Here is a 17503-nt window from a genome sequence, read left to right as displayed (position 1 = left end):
ACTTTCCCAGCTGGGTGCCTTGCCTTCCCTGCCTTCTCACTGAATGTCCCCTCTCCCAGGCGCTCCTCCAAATTCAGAGCAGAGGGTCGTCGGGCACCCGGGACGGTGGGGGCCCAATGGCTGAGAGGCTAACGTCGCCGTCGGCGGAGAGGGGCAAGGAAACACCAGCCCCCCCACCCCGAGGCTTCCCTCTGGGACTTGCCAGGAACATGAACAGTAAGCAGGCAAGGGAAAATGAGGAAATGTGAGGGTTAAGTCCTTTGAGGACTGGACATTTGACAGCAGGTGGGAGGGCCAGTGTTGAGAGGAAATAGCGGATTCCTGAGTCAGGGAGAGGAAACCGACACAACTCCTGACCCATTGGCATTGCAGTCACGTTGAGATGTGCCTGGACTTGTCCCTCAGTGGGAGGTGAGAGGGGGTGACAGCTCAGCCTCTCCCTTCCCCCTTGCCCCCAGCCCTAGCACTTTTATTGGGCTGGAATCCCAGGAGAGCCCAGTGATTCCCACTTCCAGCCTCACCCCTGGAACCATATCTATCCTGGGGTTGCTCCATCTCAGGCTGGCCCCATGAGAACTGAGCCACAGGGCCTGTCTGGGCCAGCAGTTCCTTACTTCTGGGAGGGGCCAGAACTGGACGTGGCTAGTACCGGCCGGAGGCCCAAGTGCCTCGTGACGCTCACTTCACCTCGGGTGATTCTGGGTCCCACTGGCAGCTGCAGATTGCTGTGGGGAGTTTACTGAGGGTCGCCTCCCTCCCATTCACCCTACTTGTGGGGAGGAGGGTGCAGGGAACGAATCCCACAGGTGTCCAAGCCTGTCCCGTTCCTGGCCCGGTTCTTTTGGGCCCAGCCCAGCTCAGCCTCCAGGTTTACTGCACTGGGGGCTGCCCGGTGGATGAGATCACTGGCAGGGATCTGCTCCGACCCCCCAACCCCCACCCCCTTACCCCACCCAAGTCTCGGCTGAGACACTCGGGGAGGAGAATCAGTCTGGGGGCCGAGAAGCCTAAAAGCCTGACCCTTTTAGACCAGTTCTGATTCCCACTTGTGTACTCGTTCCCAGCATTTAATACACTGCTCTGCACACAGTAAGTGCCTAATGAATATTAGCACTACTTTCAATCAATCAGTCGATATTTATTGAGCAATCACTACGAGCAGAACACTGTATTAAGTGCTTGGGAGAGTGAAATGCAACAGAATTAACAGACGTGTTCCCTGCTCATTATGAACTTACAGTCTAGAGGGGGAGACAGACGTTAATATAAATAAGTTATTGCTACTATTCTGGAGTACTAAGAACTTGGGGCGTGCAGTCTCAGGCTTGGCCCATGCTAGGGCTTTCCTACTCATATAATAATAATAATGTTGGTATTTGTTAAGCGCTTACTATGTGCAGAGCACTGTTCTAAGCGCTGGGGGAGATACGGGGTCATCAGGTTGTCCCACGTGGGGCTCACGGTCTTCATCCCCATTTTACAGATGAGGGAACTGAGGCCCAGAGAAGTGAAGTGACTTGCCCAAAGTCACACAGCTGACAAGTGGCAGTCGGGATTCGAACCCATGACCTCTGACTCCCAAGCCCGGGCTCTTTCCACTGAGCCACGCTGCTTCTCTATTCATGCCCCCCCCCACCCCCAATCTCGAGAATAGCCCCTGTCCTACCCGCCTGTGAATATCCTGCAGAGTCTGGGGGCGGGGAGCAGGAGGCAGGGGAGGAAGGGAAAGAGGATGAGCACACACACCTGCTTGAGTCCCCAAGAGGTTGTATTTGTCTGACACCTGGGGTCTAAGAGGCCACATCCTAAGCTGCTACAGTCTCCCCCAGGGATCCCAGGAGAAGCCATTGCCTGCGGGGAGGGGGGAGTGGAGGGAGGGATCCAGGAGGGACGAGAAGCAACATGGCATAGTGGATGGAGCATGGGCCCGGGAATCGAAAGGTCATCGGTTCTAATTCCACTTCCACCACTTGTGTGACCTTGGGCAAGTCACTTAACTTCTCTGTGCCTCAGTTAACTCATCTGTAAAATGGGGATCGAGACTGTGAGCCCCATGTGGGACAGGGACTGTGTCCAACCTGATTTGCTTATATCCACCCCACCACTTAATACAGTGCCCGGCACATAGTAAGCACTTAACGAATACCATAATTCTTCATTATTATTATTATTATCCAGGGGAGGGGAGGCTGGGCCTGGGAAGGAGACGACAGCAGTGGAATGACCTGTTCCCTCCCCACTGGGATACCTGGAAGGTGTCGGGGTTGAAACTCTCCCATGTGTCCCACATCCCAGAGGAATGATTTTCCACTTCCTTTAAGGCCGACAGAAACAGAGTAGGCTCGTGAATAGAGCTTGGGCCTTGGAGTCAGTAGGACCTTGGTTCTAATCCCAACTCCACCACTTGTCTGCTGTGTGACCTTGCGCAAGTCACTTAATTTCATCTGTAAAATGGGGATTCAAACTGTGAGCCCCGTGATTAAAACTGTGAGCCCCACGTGGGACATGGACTGTGCCTAACCAGATTAGCTTGTATCTATCTACTCCAGCGCTTAGTACAGTGCCTGGCATATAGTGAGCGCTTAACAAATAACATTAAAAAAAAAGGAAACCCCAGTTAATGAAAAGGCCTATAGATTATTCAGCCAATTCTGCGGGGAGAAAGTCAGACTAGTAGAAGACACTGGCCAAGAGCCTGCTCTTATCAGAGGGCTGGAGCAGCTGGTGGGAGCCGGGGAAGCTGCAGGAGGGAAGGAGGAGGGGTTGGGTAGCAGCGGAGGGAATGGCTTCTCCCGGTCAGTGGCGGTTTCTCTCGAGTCATTTCCTTCCACCGTCCGAAGTGTTTACGCCCAGGAAGGACAATTTGATGGCAGGACTCAGTGGTATCTCTCTGCCCCAGGAGGGGTGGGGGGAGGGCAGTGTTAACAGGGTGTTGCTTTTGGCCGTGGGACAGGTAGAAGTACTGGTGATAATACTGTGTGGGGAGCACTGTACTAAGCACTAGGAGAGATTACACAGGTGAGATTTAGACATGATCCCTGTCCCTTGGAGGCTCACGGTCTAATATCATTTAATAAATCCCTGGGTTCTCTGTTAGGGTATGAGGAGGTCAGTGGAAGAGGGTAAATGTCTATTTCCGCCTCCTCTTTGGTTATGAGGGACAAGCTCTGTGTCCACAGGAAGATGGGGGATATGGGAAGGATGAAGCAGGTTGGGGCCTCAGAGAAGGACTCTCCACTGACAATTCTCCAAGGCTTTTTTGTCCCTGAAGATGATAAGAATTGAGGAGGCGCTTTTTCAAGAGTGGTAACTCTTTCAGGGTTAGCCAGCTAAGTAATTGTGATTTTGGTAAAGTGTGTATTTTATGCCAAGCACTAGGGTAGATACAAGTCGATCAGTGAGAAGCAGTCTGGACTACGAGATGCGACGTGGCCTGATGGATAGAACTTGGGCCTGTAAGTTAGAAGGAACTGGGTTCAAATCCCGACTCTGTCACTTTTCTCAGTTACCTCATCTGTAAAATGGGGATTAACTGTGAGCCTCACGTGGGACAACCTGATTACCCTGTATCTACCCCAGCGCTTAGAACAGTGGTAAGCGCTTAACAAGTACCAACATTATTATTATTTTCTGCTGCGTGACCTTGGGCAAGTCACTTAACTTCTCGGTTTCTCAGTTACATCGTCTGTAAAATGGGTATTAAGACGATGTAACTGAGAAACCGAGAAGTTAAGTGACTTGCCCAAGGTCACGCAGCAGAAAATAATAATAATGTTGGTCCCATGTAGGTCGTGGACCGTGTCCGACCTGATTAGCTTGTATCAGTTACCCCATCTGTAAATGGGGGATTCAATACTTAATCTTCCTTCTTCTTTGACTGTGTGCCTCAGGGTCCTGATTATCTTATATTTACCCCATTGCTTTATAGTGCTTGACACATAGTAAGTGCTTAACACAACTGTCAGGGCAACACAGAAGAGAGTAGGAAAAGAGGGAATGAGGGCTTAGTCGGTGAAGGCCTTTTGGAGGGCGTGTGTTTTTGAAGGTGGGGAGAGTGATGGTCAGGCAGATATGAAGAGGGAGGGCGTTTCAGGCCAGACGCAGGACATGGGCAGGACGTTTATTATGTGTCAAGCACTGAAGTAAGCACCAGTGTAAATACAATGCGATCAGATGGGACCCAGTCCGCAACCCATCAATCGTATTTATTGAGCACTTACTATCTTAAGAGAACTGTACTAAGTGCTTGGGAGAGTGCAATACAACAGAATTAGCAGACACTTTCTCTGTCCATAATAAGCTACAGTCTAGAGGAGGAAAAGGCATGAATATAAATAAAGACTAAAGAATGAGAGTATGAATAAAAATCCCACTTGGGATTTCCAGTCTGAGAGAGAAATAGTACAGGCATGTACTCCTCATTTTACAGATGAGGAAACTAAGGCACAGATAAATTAAGTGGCTGGGCCAGAGTCACTCCAGCAGAGCAGGGATTTGAAACCAGGTCTCCTGACTTCCGGTCCTTTATTCTGTCCCTTAGGCCAACATGACTTAGTAATCATGGGATTTGTTAAGCGCTTGCTATGTGCCAAGCACTATAATATTAATAGTAATGGTGGTACCTGTTAAGCCCTGACTGTGTCAAGCATGGTGGTAAACACTGGGGTGGATCCAGGGTCCTCTGTTCTGATCCCCTCCTCTCCACACTGACCATGGTCCTCTGTCTTCCAGCCGGTCCCCATCGACGACAGTTTCTGTGGGCTGGACATCAACCAGCCTTTGGGGGGCTCATCTCCCGTGGAAGGCCTCACTCTGTTCACCTCCACCCGAGACCGTATGACCTCGGTCGCCTCCTACGTCTACAACGGCTACAGTGTGATCTTTGTGGGCACCAAGAGTGGCAAGCTCAAGAAGGTAAGTCCCGGGATCCTGGACGGAGATCCAGCTTGGTTAACCGCTCCGGGGGCTAAGGCTGACCACTGTGTTACAGCCGCCCAGATGGGCTGAGCTGGTTGGGGATGCGGCTTGGGGTGCAAATGGAGTCTTCGGCTGGTGTGGTGGGTCAATCAATTAATTAGTCACATTTATTGAGCACTTACCGTGTGCAGAGCACCGTACTAAGCACTTGGAACAGTACAATACAACAGAGTTGGAAGACACATGTCCCTGCTCACCACAAGCTTACAGTCTGCTCTGGGCACAGCGCTCACGTGGGACAACCTGATTCCCCTGGATCTACCCCAGCGCTTAGAACAGTGCTCTGCAAGTAGTAAGCGCTTAACAAATACCAACATTATTATTATTATATATGATTGAATGATTGAGGGGGGCTTACCTGTGGCATTGAAGGGGTTACCACAGCAGTAGGAAAGGAGGAGACCTACCCTTCAACCTTGGGGAAGGAAGAGGTCACAGTGAGGATACCCACCCTGATTAATCAATCAGTGGCATTTATTGAGCGCTGTACTAACCTCTTGGGAAAGTACATTACAACAGAGTAGATAGCTCCCTGCCCACAGGGAGCTTATTGTCTACAGGGGGAGACAGAACTTAAAGTCAGTTAAAGATGGATATGTGCTGTGGGGCTAGAGGTGGGGTGAATGTCAAATAGTTACGAAGTACAGATGATGCAGAGGGAGTCCCTCTAGACTGTAAGCTGATTGTGCGCAGGGAATATGTCCATTATATTATTCTAATATACTCTGCCAAGCATTTAGTACAGTGGTCTGTTCACCGTAAACATTCAATAAATAGGATTGAGAGGAGAGGGTAAGTAGGGGAAATGAGGGGTTAGTGAGGGAAGGCTTCTGGGGGGAGATATGATTTTAGGAGGGTTTCAAAGGTGGGAAGAGTGTAATCTGTTGGTTATGAAGGGGGAGGGAGTTCCAGGCCAAAGAGAAGACACGGAAAAGGGAATAGCGCCAAGATATATGAGATTGAGGTAAAGTGAGTAAGTTGGCATTAGAGGAGTAAAGTGTGTAGGCTGGGTTGTAGTAGGTGATCGATGAGGTGAGAAAGGACAGGAAGTGTTTATTGAGTGCCTTAATACTCACAGTAAGGAGTTCCTGTTTGATGCGGAGATGGATGGGCAGCCACTGGATTTGGACTGAACGGATTTTTAGAATACTGATCCTGGCAGCAGTGTGAAGTACGGACCGGAGTCAGGAGAGACAGGGAAGTCAGCAAGGAAGTTGATGCGGTTATCAGGGTGGGATATGATCAGTGCTTGTAGAAGTTCAGATGGCCAGGAAGAGGCGGATTCTAGAGCTGTCTTGAAGGTAGAACCGACAGGCCGTTGTGACAGACTGAATACGCAGGTTGAGTCAAGAAGATGAGTCGAGGATATCGCCAACATGGTGGAGGACACACACTAGAACGGTGGGCTCTGGGCAGGGGAAGCTGACTGCTTGAACCCTCAGTTAACTGTTAGGTGCCGGGGCGGTCTAGCCATCCCTGACTCAAACGGAAGAAGATCTCAGCAGCGGAATCCTTCCCGGCCCCTAGCTCTTTCCTAGCCTCTGCCTTTCACGTCAGCCCAGCCCTGACCTCCCCGCCCTTCCCTTCTCCTCTCTGCGATGACCACTCGGCCCCTCTCGCCCCTGGTTGGGCCTGTCCTGTTCCAGACTTCGGGAGTGAAACCTGTTGTAGGTGACCGATGGCATTTAGCTGCCGGAGTTGATGAGAGAATGAATCTGACCCCGATGTGGGCCTGTGGAACCTGATAAACCAGGTCTGATTTCTTCTGCAATGAGGGTTTCTCTTTAACCCTTTCTCATCTCTGAGAGATGAGAGCGTGGCTCGGTGGAAAGAGCCCGGGCTTGGAAGTCAGAGGTCACGGGTTCGTATCCCAGATCTGCCACTTGTCAGCTGTGTGACTCTGGGCAAGTCACTTGACTTCTCTGTGCCTCGGTTACCTCATCTGTAAAATGGGGATTAACTGTGAGCCTCACGTGGGACAACCTGATTACCCTGTATCTACCCAGCGCTTAGAACAGTGCTCTGCACATAGTAAGCGCTTAACAAATGCCAACATTATTATTATTATCTCGCCCAAGTGAATTGGCAGGGGACTGTATTTGCCACTCTCCTCCCTGGAGATCCTGGGTCTTTGATTAGCTTAGATGCCCTTTTAGGGGACTTTTAATTTCTGATAATAATAATATTAATAATGGTATTTGCTAAGTGCTTACTGTGTGCCGTGCACTGTACTAAGCATTGGGATAGGAAGAAGCAGTGTGCTCTGGTGGATAGGACACGAGCCTGGAAATCAGAACGACCTGGGTTCTAATCCCAGCTCTGCCACTTGTCTGCTGTGTGACTTTGGGCAAGTCATTTCACTTCTCTGTGCCTCAGTTACTTAACCTGTAAAATCGGGATTGAGACTGTGAGCCTCATGTGTGACAAGGACTGTGTCCAACCTGATTTGCTTCCACCTACCCCAGTGCTTAGTACAGTGCATGGCACATAGTAAGTGCTTAACAAATACCACAATTATTATTATTACAAGATAATCAGGTTGGACCCAGTCCCTGTCCCACATGAAGCTCGCAGTATAAGTAGAAGGGAGTAGGATTTAATCCCCATTTTAAGGATGAGGAAGCTGAGGCAAGAAGTTAAGTGGTTTGCCTGAGGTCACAGAGGAGACAAGAGACAGAGCCAGCGTTAGACCCCAGGTCCTCTGACTCCCTCCTCTTTCCATTAGGCCAAGTTGCTTCTCTGGCTGTTGGGCCTTGTTCTGCCTTCTAAGGATAAGGTTTGCTCAGGCCTGGGCAGAGAATAGCGCTAACCGAAGGGATGTGATGGTAAGGTGGCCTCCGGTGACAAGAGAGGCAGAGAGCATTGTTTCTATCTGCACAGCAGGGAATTTCAGGTGGTGTTCCTGTCAGCAGGTCCCTCTCCCAGGACAATCCTCTATGCCAGCATGGTTCAGAGCTATTCCCAGCTAGCTTGCAGGATTTACCTGATCATAAATACACCAATCACACCCTGGCTCCAACTCTTCCCCAGTTCATGTGGCTCTCCCCCAGGACAGGGAGGTTCTCCGATCGCCGGCTGCTGCCTAGATGACAGGTGAATTTGGAGTTGAAGAAGGTTTAAAGCTTGAATGGGGCCTGAGTGGTTTGGGTGTGGCCAGCCAGAGTTTGATCTAATTTGGGCACTTCCTGACTAGATTTTCTCTGGGGCCCCCCTCAGCACCTCCTCTTCCCCTCCAATCTCCCAGATCTCCCTCACCCCTGTCCTAGCCTCCTTCTCCCCGCCACAGGGATCTCTACTGCCCTGACAAATCCTGGCTTCCTCAGCCAGAGAAACAGCCTGTCAGGAAGTTCTGGTATGTCCCCAGGAAATGCTTTTGTTGTCCGGGATCCATGACTCTTTCAACACGAGAGGAAAAAATAAGGAAAAGAAAACAGAAGTGGGAGAAGGGAGGGAAGGGAGTGAGGCAGGAGATGGGGAAATGGAAGAAGGAGAACAAGATGTCAGAAAATATCCACTTTCCTTAGCAGATGGGGGGTCAGGTCCAACTCTGTGGAAGGGACAGACCATTCTCTAGTTGTTGTGGAGAGGGGGTGTTGGGGGTCTTACTGGAGTGTTCTAGGATTGGAATCTAAATGGGACAGAGTTGGTGCGGAGGATGTCCATCTCCCTTCTCCCTCACCTGTTCCTGGTAACCTGAAACTGAGGGAGTAGAAACCCTAGGGAAGATCAATCCCAGCATGCCAAGCAAGTGTGGGAATTAGAAAGGGAAAAAATGTTTCAATGTGGAGAAGCGAAGGCTAGGAGGTGACCAGTTTCTGAAGGATTACCATGAGGAGGAAGCTGGCTAGCTGTTCTCCATGTCCTTGGGAGAACTAACAAGCTTATCTAGGAGTGAGAGAGTTCAATTGGACACAGGGAGGAAATTCCTGACTGTCAAGAGGATTGGAAAAGGAGCCCAAGGTTGTGAAATCTGTATCCCTAGAGGTCTTCCAAGTCAAGATAGAGACTCATCTACTCTGAATGGTGTTGAATTCACTTGCTTGGGGACAGGAAGCTGAATCACCTGATCTTTTGAGGTCTCTTTGGACTCCAGGATTCTCTAAAGCCAGATTCTCCCTGAGCCCTCTCCCAGATTACCTCCTCCAGGTAACCTAGAGGTATGGTTTGCTGGTTACAGGACTCTTTCCTGGCCGTGGAAGCATTAGGTGATGATATTTCTCAGTCGGGAAGACTGGAGGGAGTGTGGCAATGGTCCTCTAATCCTACAGAAGCTTGCACCTGAGGAGAAAGAAAATGTACTTAATCTCAACAGGAAGGATTGAGGTTAGGCAGAAGGAGGAACTTCAGGACAAAGGGGCTAGGAAGGTCCTGGGCTGGTGGTCACTGAAAGCAGAAGAGATCACTAAATCAATTCTGTGATTTCACAGCCCTCTTGGGTCTGGAGAGCCAGCTCTGGGCTTGGGGTGGCTTTATGGGATGGGAGAGTAAGTCACCTGTCCTAGGGGCCCTTCCAAGCAAGGGGTTCCTTTGATTCTTCATGGCCTAGAGATAGGTAGTCAGGAGACCTGAGTCTGCCCCTTTGTGCTCGGTGACTTTGGGCAAGCCATTTAACCTCCCTGGGCCTCAATTTCCTCATCTGTAAAATGTGAAAAAATGCTTGCTCTCCCTCCTTCTTAGCCCCTGGGTCCCTTGTGGGGCAGGGACTATGCCTGATCTGATTGTCTTGAATCTACCCCAGCGCTTAGCATTGTCTTGGCTCATAGTAAGTAAGCACTTGATAAATCCCATCACCGTCATTATTATTATCATGGGTTTCTGAGTCAGTCAGTCTATCTGAATCCCTCTGAGGCCCGTGGGGAAATTCTCGAGGGCTTTTTTTGCCCTCTGGAAAATTTTGAGGGAAGGGCGCCTGTTTCTGACCTTGTCCTCTTCCTATTAGCTCAGTGGGGCCCTGATTCCTGCCTGTGAAATTCCTTAGGAATCTTTTCTCTGCATCTCCCCAAGGAGCAGACCCACAGAAGGCCTCCCTCCGGTCCTTGGCGTTCAGGAAACAATGACATCACAATCCTATTATGCTCCTCTTTGTAATCTCACCAACAATTTACTGAGCAAAGCTGGGAAAACTAGCTTATGCACTGGAGAGAATTCATCATTTGAGCCTGGGGTTTTCAAATCCCCAAGTCTCGGACTTTACTGCTCACCATTTCGCGATCACTTTTCTATCTCCCTGGCCTCCGAGCCTGTTTATGTCATCGCTCGCCACGTGGCCCCGGTGAAGGAGGTTGGGTTATACACACCCTCCCATTTCACAGAGGTTTGGAGAGAGATATTGGATCCCGTCCAAAGTCACCGGGTGCTCACGGCAGCTGGTGGAATGCAGAGTTGCATCCCGGCCTTACTTGCCACTCCCTGGATTCTCAGCCTGTAGCTTGGCCAGTTGCTTCCCGGGGCTGGGGAGGGACTTCAGGAAGAAAGAAAGGAAGGAAGGAAGGAAGGCAGGAAGGCTGAGCTGGTGGAGGAGCTGAAAAGCGGCGTGCTGTCTCCTCCAGCCAGATCGACAATAGTCACACGTTTCTCTGAGTGGAAGTGATTCACCCATCTCTCTGTGTGACCTCTTCGGCCCCTCTAAATGTGAAGGGCTCCCAGTTGGCCTCCTCGGGATTTAACAGCTCTCCTTTGACTGGTACAGGTGCCAGCTTCTCCCTGGGACTGGGGCGTATGCCTCTGTTTGGCCCTTCTCCCCTTACCCATCCTGGGTAGCTGGCAGGAATGGGAAGGAGAGCAGAGGAGCGCTCCACTGCATCCTTGGTAATGAGTTTGGCCCTACTCCCAGATTCCTGCTGGCGGGATCACTGTTTGTTTTGTTGTTTTATAGGTCTCTTGGGCCGGGAGAGCCGAGCTCCTGATAGCTGGGAAATGCTAGGATTGAGTGGCAGAGGGGAGGGGTGGCCCAACGGCGGTCTGGTTTGCTGTTCATTCCTGTGGGTTGGCCACGACAGGTGTAGGAGACGAAGAAGCAGTGGGGAACGATGGATAATTTCTACTTGGCATGGTCAACTTTGGGAAGGAGGCTGGGTACAAGAGGCAGAAGGGGCAGGTGCCACCAGAATAGCCCCAGCTCCTCTCAAGACTGAGTCCCTGAGGAACCAGCCAAGAGGATTCCTTCAGTCTGTCCCCATGTCCTTCTCCTCAGTGGGAGAATGGGAAAACCGAGGCATGGGCTTTGCCAAGCTCATTGACCACAGGTCACAGGATGAGCATCACAGCCTCCTTCGCTATAGAGGGCCCTGGGCCACTAGGACTCTAGGAAGGGCCTAGAATCCCGAAAGACCGAGACAAGGCCCCAGGCCGCTTCCCGAGCATTCAGAGAACGCCGCCGCTTCCTCTGACCCTGCCTTGTGTCCGCTCAGCCTACATGGCCAAATGCACGTTCGTAGAGTTTTGCTTCAGGAAGAGCCACCCCCCCACCAGGCCTTAGTCACAGGAAGACAGATTTAAAGGGCCGGGGCCCTTGAGCCAAACCAATCTAATCCCGATGCACTCTGGCATCACGCGAGTTAGGGAGTGTGAGTGGGTGGTTCCTGGTGTCCGATGCAGGCTTATCAGCAGGCTGGATGGATGGGGCTCTCGTGGAACCTCAGACCCCCATGAAGGGTGTTTGGCAGGGCCCAGACTTCCAGGAGATGTGTTCCATCTCCCAGCCTCTGGATTCCCATCACACCGTTCTACCAGAAGAATCTCTCACCTGTTATCTCTCCTGTCTTCACAGTCTCTGCCAGCTTCTGGCTGCCTCCCATGGGGGTCTGGCAACCTCTGCTTTAGCCAATCCATGTGCAGCATGTAAGTGAGGGTAAGGGGTCCTGCCAACAACCTCACCAGGGCCCTGGCACTTCGATGCCCAGAGGGGCAGGGGACGGGGGGACTCCCAGCTTTGCCCTCTTCCCTCCCATAGGTCCCCATTTTCTCCCCCAGCCTCCCCTGGAGGCCTGTGGGAGGGCCTGGGAGGGCCTCTCCCACACCACTCACCTGAAGGGTGATAACAGTAACAGCAATGAACCAGAACAGATATCAAGGTCAAGAATTAGAAGGGTCAACTTCTGGGAAGAATTGCTCTACATGCCCTTGAGATTGGCATGTGGGGCCAGGCTTCAGGTCTCCTCCTTTTATGCCCAGCTCCACCAGACATGCAGTAAAACTTGGATCCAGTTACTAAGAGAAACCTTGTGCCTGGTGATTATCATTATCTGAGACCCCTCTTGGATTGCACTCCCACGTCTTCCCTGGCCTGGCCCAAAAGCCAATCCTCTCACCGTGCACTAGGGCTGTGGCCTTTAATACCATGGGCTGCTTCCAACCGACTCCCCTATATCACAACCCCGTTGTTCCTCCAGAGGGGTCCGAAAGGAAGATGAAGGAGCTGTACCGGTGAGAGCCAGAGCTTCTAAATAAAGCACAATGACGAACCCAATGACAAACCCACTGACGGCGCATCTCTCAGGCCTAGCCCAGGGCTTCCGTCCGGTGCCTGTTGCATTCCTGCCATCCCCACTGGACACTGGGGTCTTCAGGAATAGCGTCATTTTGGATCCGGGAAGATTGGAAACCACATTCACACCACCGTCAACAGCAGCCTACCGCTGGGGCGATGAGGCTGATTGCTTGCTCTCTGTTTATGGGGCTTATGCAATTCCATCAATATTGATGCCTGATGCCTTTGATTCTGACACTAATCATTGCCATGAATTAAATCTTCAGCCATATAATTAGGGTTGCTATTAATAGGACCCTGAGCTAAGTGTTGCGCTGCAGCTCGTCTTTCTCTTGATATAAAATGACATCCTCGGAGCTCTGCCGATCGAGGGCCGCACCGGGGATTCAGCGTAATGAGAAGAAGTTCTACTTTCTTTATCGGTCCAGGGCTTGTTCTTGACCGTAGACCGCAGAGATGAGCTGCCCTGGTGGGACTTTGCTGCTTAGGACCATGGGCAACCTGGGAACGGGAATGTCTCGTGCTCTTAAAGAGTTCATTTATCCTCAATCACCTGTTCAGGCTTTCACACCCTTGACTTCATTCATTCAAACGTATTTACTGAGCACTTACTGTGTACAGAGCACTGCACTAAGCGCTTGGAAAGTACAATTCGGGACAGATAGAGACAATTCCTACCCAGCAACGGGCTCACGTGATAATAATAGTAAGAATTGTCTTTGTTAAGCACTTACTATGTGCCAAGCACTACTCTAAGCACTGGGGTGAATATGGGATAGTAATATTCATTCATTCAATAGTATCTATTGAGCGCTTACTATGTGCAGAGCACTGTACTAAGCACTTGGAATGTACAGTTCGGCAATAGAGACCATCCCTGCCCATCGACGGGCTTACAGTTTAATCGGAGCTATTGTCCCTTTCCCACAAGGGTAGAGAGAGTCAGATGGGTAAAGAGAGTCAGGAGGCCTGGGTCATAGTCCCAGCTCAACCACTTTCTGTGATGTGACCCGTTGTGAACCTTTCTCTGCCTCAGTTATCTCTTCTGTAAAAATGGGGATTAAATGCCTTCCCGAGACTGGGACTGACTCTCGTATCGGTCCCAGCACTCGGCACACAGTAAGTGCTTAACAGATGCCACTATTATTAGGTGTATTTTTGGTGAGGTGGATTATGATGGTCATAGGATTGCAAGGCTTTGAGACCATTGGGTGTAACCTAATTCCCTCCTGTTGCCTGGCCTCAGCCTATCGCCCCTGCTCTTCTCTTTAGTCAAGTGGCTTCCCATTATCCCTGCCCCCACAAGACTTGGCAGTGGCTGTCCGGTCACTGAGCGGAAGAGGGGATTCCCCTTCAAGGCTTGGGAATGGGCAGGTCATGCCGGTTAGCTGGAAAGTAGATTCAGTCCACATCTACCAATGCTGTGTGGCTGAGCTGTTCCCCAGGCAGATTCCTCAGGTGTCTCTAGTCTGCTGGGTACCAACTTCAACCAACCGCTGATCCCAGAGGAGCCCGTTTCTCCCCTTGATGAGAACGGATTAACACTAATGTAATTGAAAGGTTGTTGTCAAGCTACTTTTCCTCACTGTTGCTGGAGCCTCCAGGGTGTTTAGATGTTGACAGGATGTCCTGCTTCCCCCTCCCTCTACCCCACCTACTCCCCGCCCTGGGGAACACCTTAAGAGAGCACTGGGTGCAGTTTACTTCTCAGCAAGCCGGTGAAGTTAAGAATCGGTTAAGACCTCCCAACCCCTACCGTGGCGGAGCACTTGCATTGCAAGGTCCCAAGCATTGACCCCGGTGGACCTCAAAGGCCTCAGAAGAGGGCTCTGTGGCCCAGAGAGGGAGGCATGGTCTAGTGGAAAGAGCATGAGCCTGGGAATCAGAGGATGTGGGTTCTAATCCCGGCTCTGCCACATGTCTGCTCTGTGACCTTGGGCAAGTCACTTCGCTTGTCTGTGCCTCAGTTACTGCATCCGTAAAATGGGAGTAAATACTCGACCCCCATATGTGACGGGGACTGTGTCCGGCCTGATCAGCTTGTATCTACCCCAGTGTTTTAGAACAGTGTTTGGCACATGGTAAGCGCTTAACAAACACCACACAATTATTATTATCATCATTATCGTTACGGATGCTGCCACAGGGACCCAGAAGCCTGGGCTGTTGGGGGACTGAGCTCAGGGCTCAGGCAGACTGAGCCTATCCCTCTTAGCAGAGCGGGCAGGCAGACAAGGCGTCAGGCAGTAGCCCGCTCCAGCTGGGCCTGCGGGGATCACAGCTCCTGAATCAGCAGCAACCCCAGGCTGGGAACCCGGGCTGAGGTAAGACAAAATGCCTGACAATGCGGTAATGTTGACATCATTCCCGATCCTGGCACCCAGATAGACTCACCCTTGGGCTGGCCAAGGAGCCGGGCCATTTGAATGTTCCCAAATAAGGAAGGCCTCCCCAACCCCAACTATATATGCCTCAGGGGCCTGGACCCCTCACCTAAGAAGCAGTAGCAGAGTTAGGGCTATGTGAAGTGGAAAGAGTGAACTCCGGGATTCCTCCCAGGACATTCTTTTTAGCAAGTTTTATCATTTCACATGCTATTTTTTCCACTCGGGTTTCCCATCCAGGACCCCTGAGAATAGAGAAATAAGACTCTCACTCTGAAACCTGCGGTAAGGACAGATCCCAGCTGCCAAACCCTGGGATTACCCAAATTCTCTGCTATGTCCCCAGGGCTCCAGCACTTCCGGCACAAACTGAACATTCTACGGTTGAGGGAGGGAGAAGAGAAACAAGAGCCCAGTCCGAGGGTCGACTCACTTCCGAGGATCAATAAGTCTTTTTCACTCCCTAACGGGTGGATAAGTTGCTTCTGTAAAGACACACACACACACACACACACACACACAGAGTCTTAACACTTTTTTTTTCCCTGAGAGGATCACAGAGCAATTGCACTGTGGTACCTCTGTTAATGGCTAGGCGGTAAGTGCACAGTAGGAGCTCTTGATAAAAAGCATCAGTCCACAACAATGGGAGAGGTGCAGAAGAGTAAATTCTTAGGCTAACAAAGTTTAAGCGGAAGGAGGAGGTTTTTGAAAAGATTCCTTCTCCACCTCTGCTGGGCCCCGGGTACCACCCAAAATTTGTCCAGGGGGCTGCTGGGATCAAGAGAATTGAGGACTTTTTCCACTCACCCTATGTCTTGAAAGTTGGGGAAAAGAAGGACCCAAAACACACAAAGACGCACAGCTATCCATGGATTTAGAAGTGTACTCACAAGTATCTGCATCTACTGACATGTCTAGATAACGCACCAACACTCCATACCCTCCTAGCCACAGCTGTCATGACTCAATCAATCAACGGGGAACAGTGTGGCCTAGTGAGAAGCCACAAGGCCCAAGGGAAAGAGCATGTGCCTGGGAATCAGAGGTAATCCCAGCTCTGCCAGTTTTAAATCAATGTTATTTTTTGAGTGCTTGATGGGTGTAGAGCACATTCTAATCAAATGGGGGAATACAATACAACAGAATCGGTAGACATGCTCCCTGCCAACAAGAAACTTACAGTTTAGAGACTGTCTTGTCTTGTGCTGTCGAGTCTCCTACCCATAGCGACACTGTGGGCGCATCTCTCCCGGAATGCCCCACCTCCATCTGCAATCGTTCTGGTAGTGGATCCAGAGAGTTTTCTTGGTAAAAATACAGAAGTGGTTTACCATTGCCTCCTTCCACACAATAAACTTGAGTCTCTGCCCTCGACTCTCTCCCGTGCCACTGCTACCCAGCATAGATGACTTTTGACTTGTAGCAGATTGCCTTCCACTTGCTAGCCAACACCCAACCTAGGAATGGAATGGCTGTCCCTCTGCTTGACACTCCCTCCCATAGTCAAGACTGGTAGAATACTGGAAACACTCCAGGTGCGACCCTGAGACGACGAGAGACCATAAAGGGTAAAAGTCCAAGTGCTAGGACCATAGCTCAATAAATACTATTGAATGAATAGAAAGCGGGACAAAGTGGGAGAAATGAGGGCATAGTCAAGGGTATGCTTCTTAGAGGAAATGTGATTTAATGAGGCTTTAAAGGTGGAGCGATCTATTGTGACTGAAGAGAGAGGGAGTTCCAGGCCAGAGGACAGTGTAGGCAAGGGGTTGGCAGTGAGACACCTAAGATCAAGGTACAGTGAGTAGGTTGGCATTGGACGAGTGAAGTGTGCAGACTGGGATTATTAGGAAATCAACGAGGTAAATAGGAGTGGGTGAGCTGATTGAGAGCCTTAAAGTCAAGGGTAAGGATTTCTGTTTGATGTGGAGTTTCGTGAGGAGTGGGGAGACATGGATTGAACATTTTTTTCGGAAACAAGATCTGGGCAACAGAGTGAAGTATGGACTGAAGTGGGGAGAGACAGGAGGCAGGAAGGTCAGCAAGGAGGCTGATATAGTAATCAAGATGGGTTAAGATAAGTACTTGTTTCAGTGCAGTATCAATTTAATGGAAAAGAAAGGCAGATTTTAGTAGTGTTGTGAGGGTGGAACCAACAGGATTTGGTGACACTGACTATGTGTGTTGAACAAGAAAGATGAGTTGAGGATAATGCCAAGGCTTTTGAGACAGAGAGATTGATGGTGCTGTCTACAGTGATGGAAAAGCCAGGGGAAGAACAGGGTTTGGGTGGGAAAATGAGGAGTTCTGTTTTGGACATGCTATGTTTGAAGTGACACTGGGACATCCAAGTAGAAGGGCTGGAGAGGTAGATTTGGAAATCTTCCACACAGAGATGATAGTTGATGCCCTGGGAGCAAATGAGTTCTCCAGGGGAGTTGGGTGTAAAAGGAGAATAGAAGGGTCCCCAGAAGTGAGTCTTGAGGGACTCCCATACTTAGGGAATGGGAGGCAGAGGAGAAGCCCATAAAAGAGACTGAGAATGAACAGCCAGAGAAATAATCCACCAGTCAAATGTATTTATTAAGCACTTACTATGTGCAGAATACTGTTCTAAGAGCTTAGGAGAGTACAAGATAAGAGGAGAATC

At 50.4% G+C, this 17503-nt stretch overlaps 1 protein-coding gene across 2 annotated transcripts in view; it reads left to right on the top strand.

Moving 5' to 3' along the window:
* The window catches only part of PLXNA2 (plexin A2), a 252846-nt gene that overhangs the window by 37927 nt on the left and 197416 nt on the right, over window positions 1-17503 (top strand). For both annotated transcript variants that reach the window (XM_029069154.2, XM_029069155.2), the window contains exon 3: window positions 4732-4914. In XM_029069154.2, the coding sequence (XP_028924987.1) occupies window positions 4732-4914 (183 nt within the window). The remainder of the gene's footprint in view (window positions 1-4731; window positions 4915-17503) is intronic.

The sequence above is a fragment of the Ornithorhynchus anatinus genome, chromosome 7 (genome assembly GCF_004115215.2).
Source record: "Ornithorhynchus anatinus isolate Pmale09 chromosome 7, mOrnAna1.pri.v4, whole genome shotgun sequence".
In the NCBI taxonomy this organism is placed as follows: domain Eukaryota; kingdom Metazoa; phylum Chordata; class Mammalia; order Monotremata; family Ornithorhynchidae; genus Ornithorhynchus; species Ornithorhynchus anatinus.
This window is presented reverse-complemented; position numbering and strand designations above follow the sequence as displayed.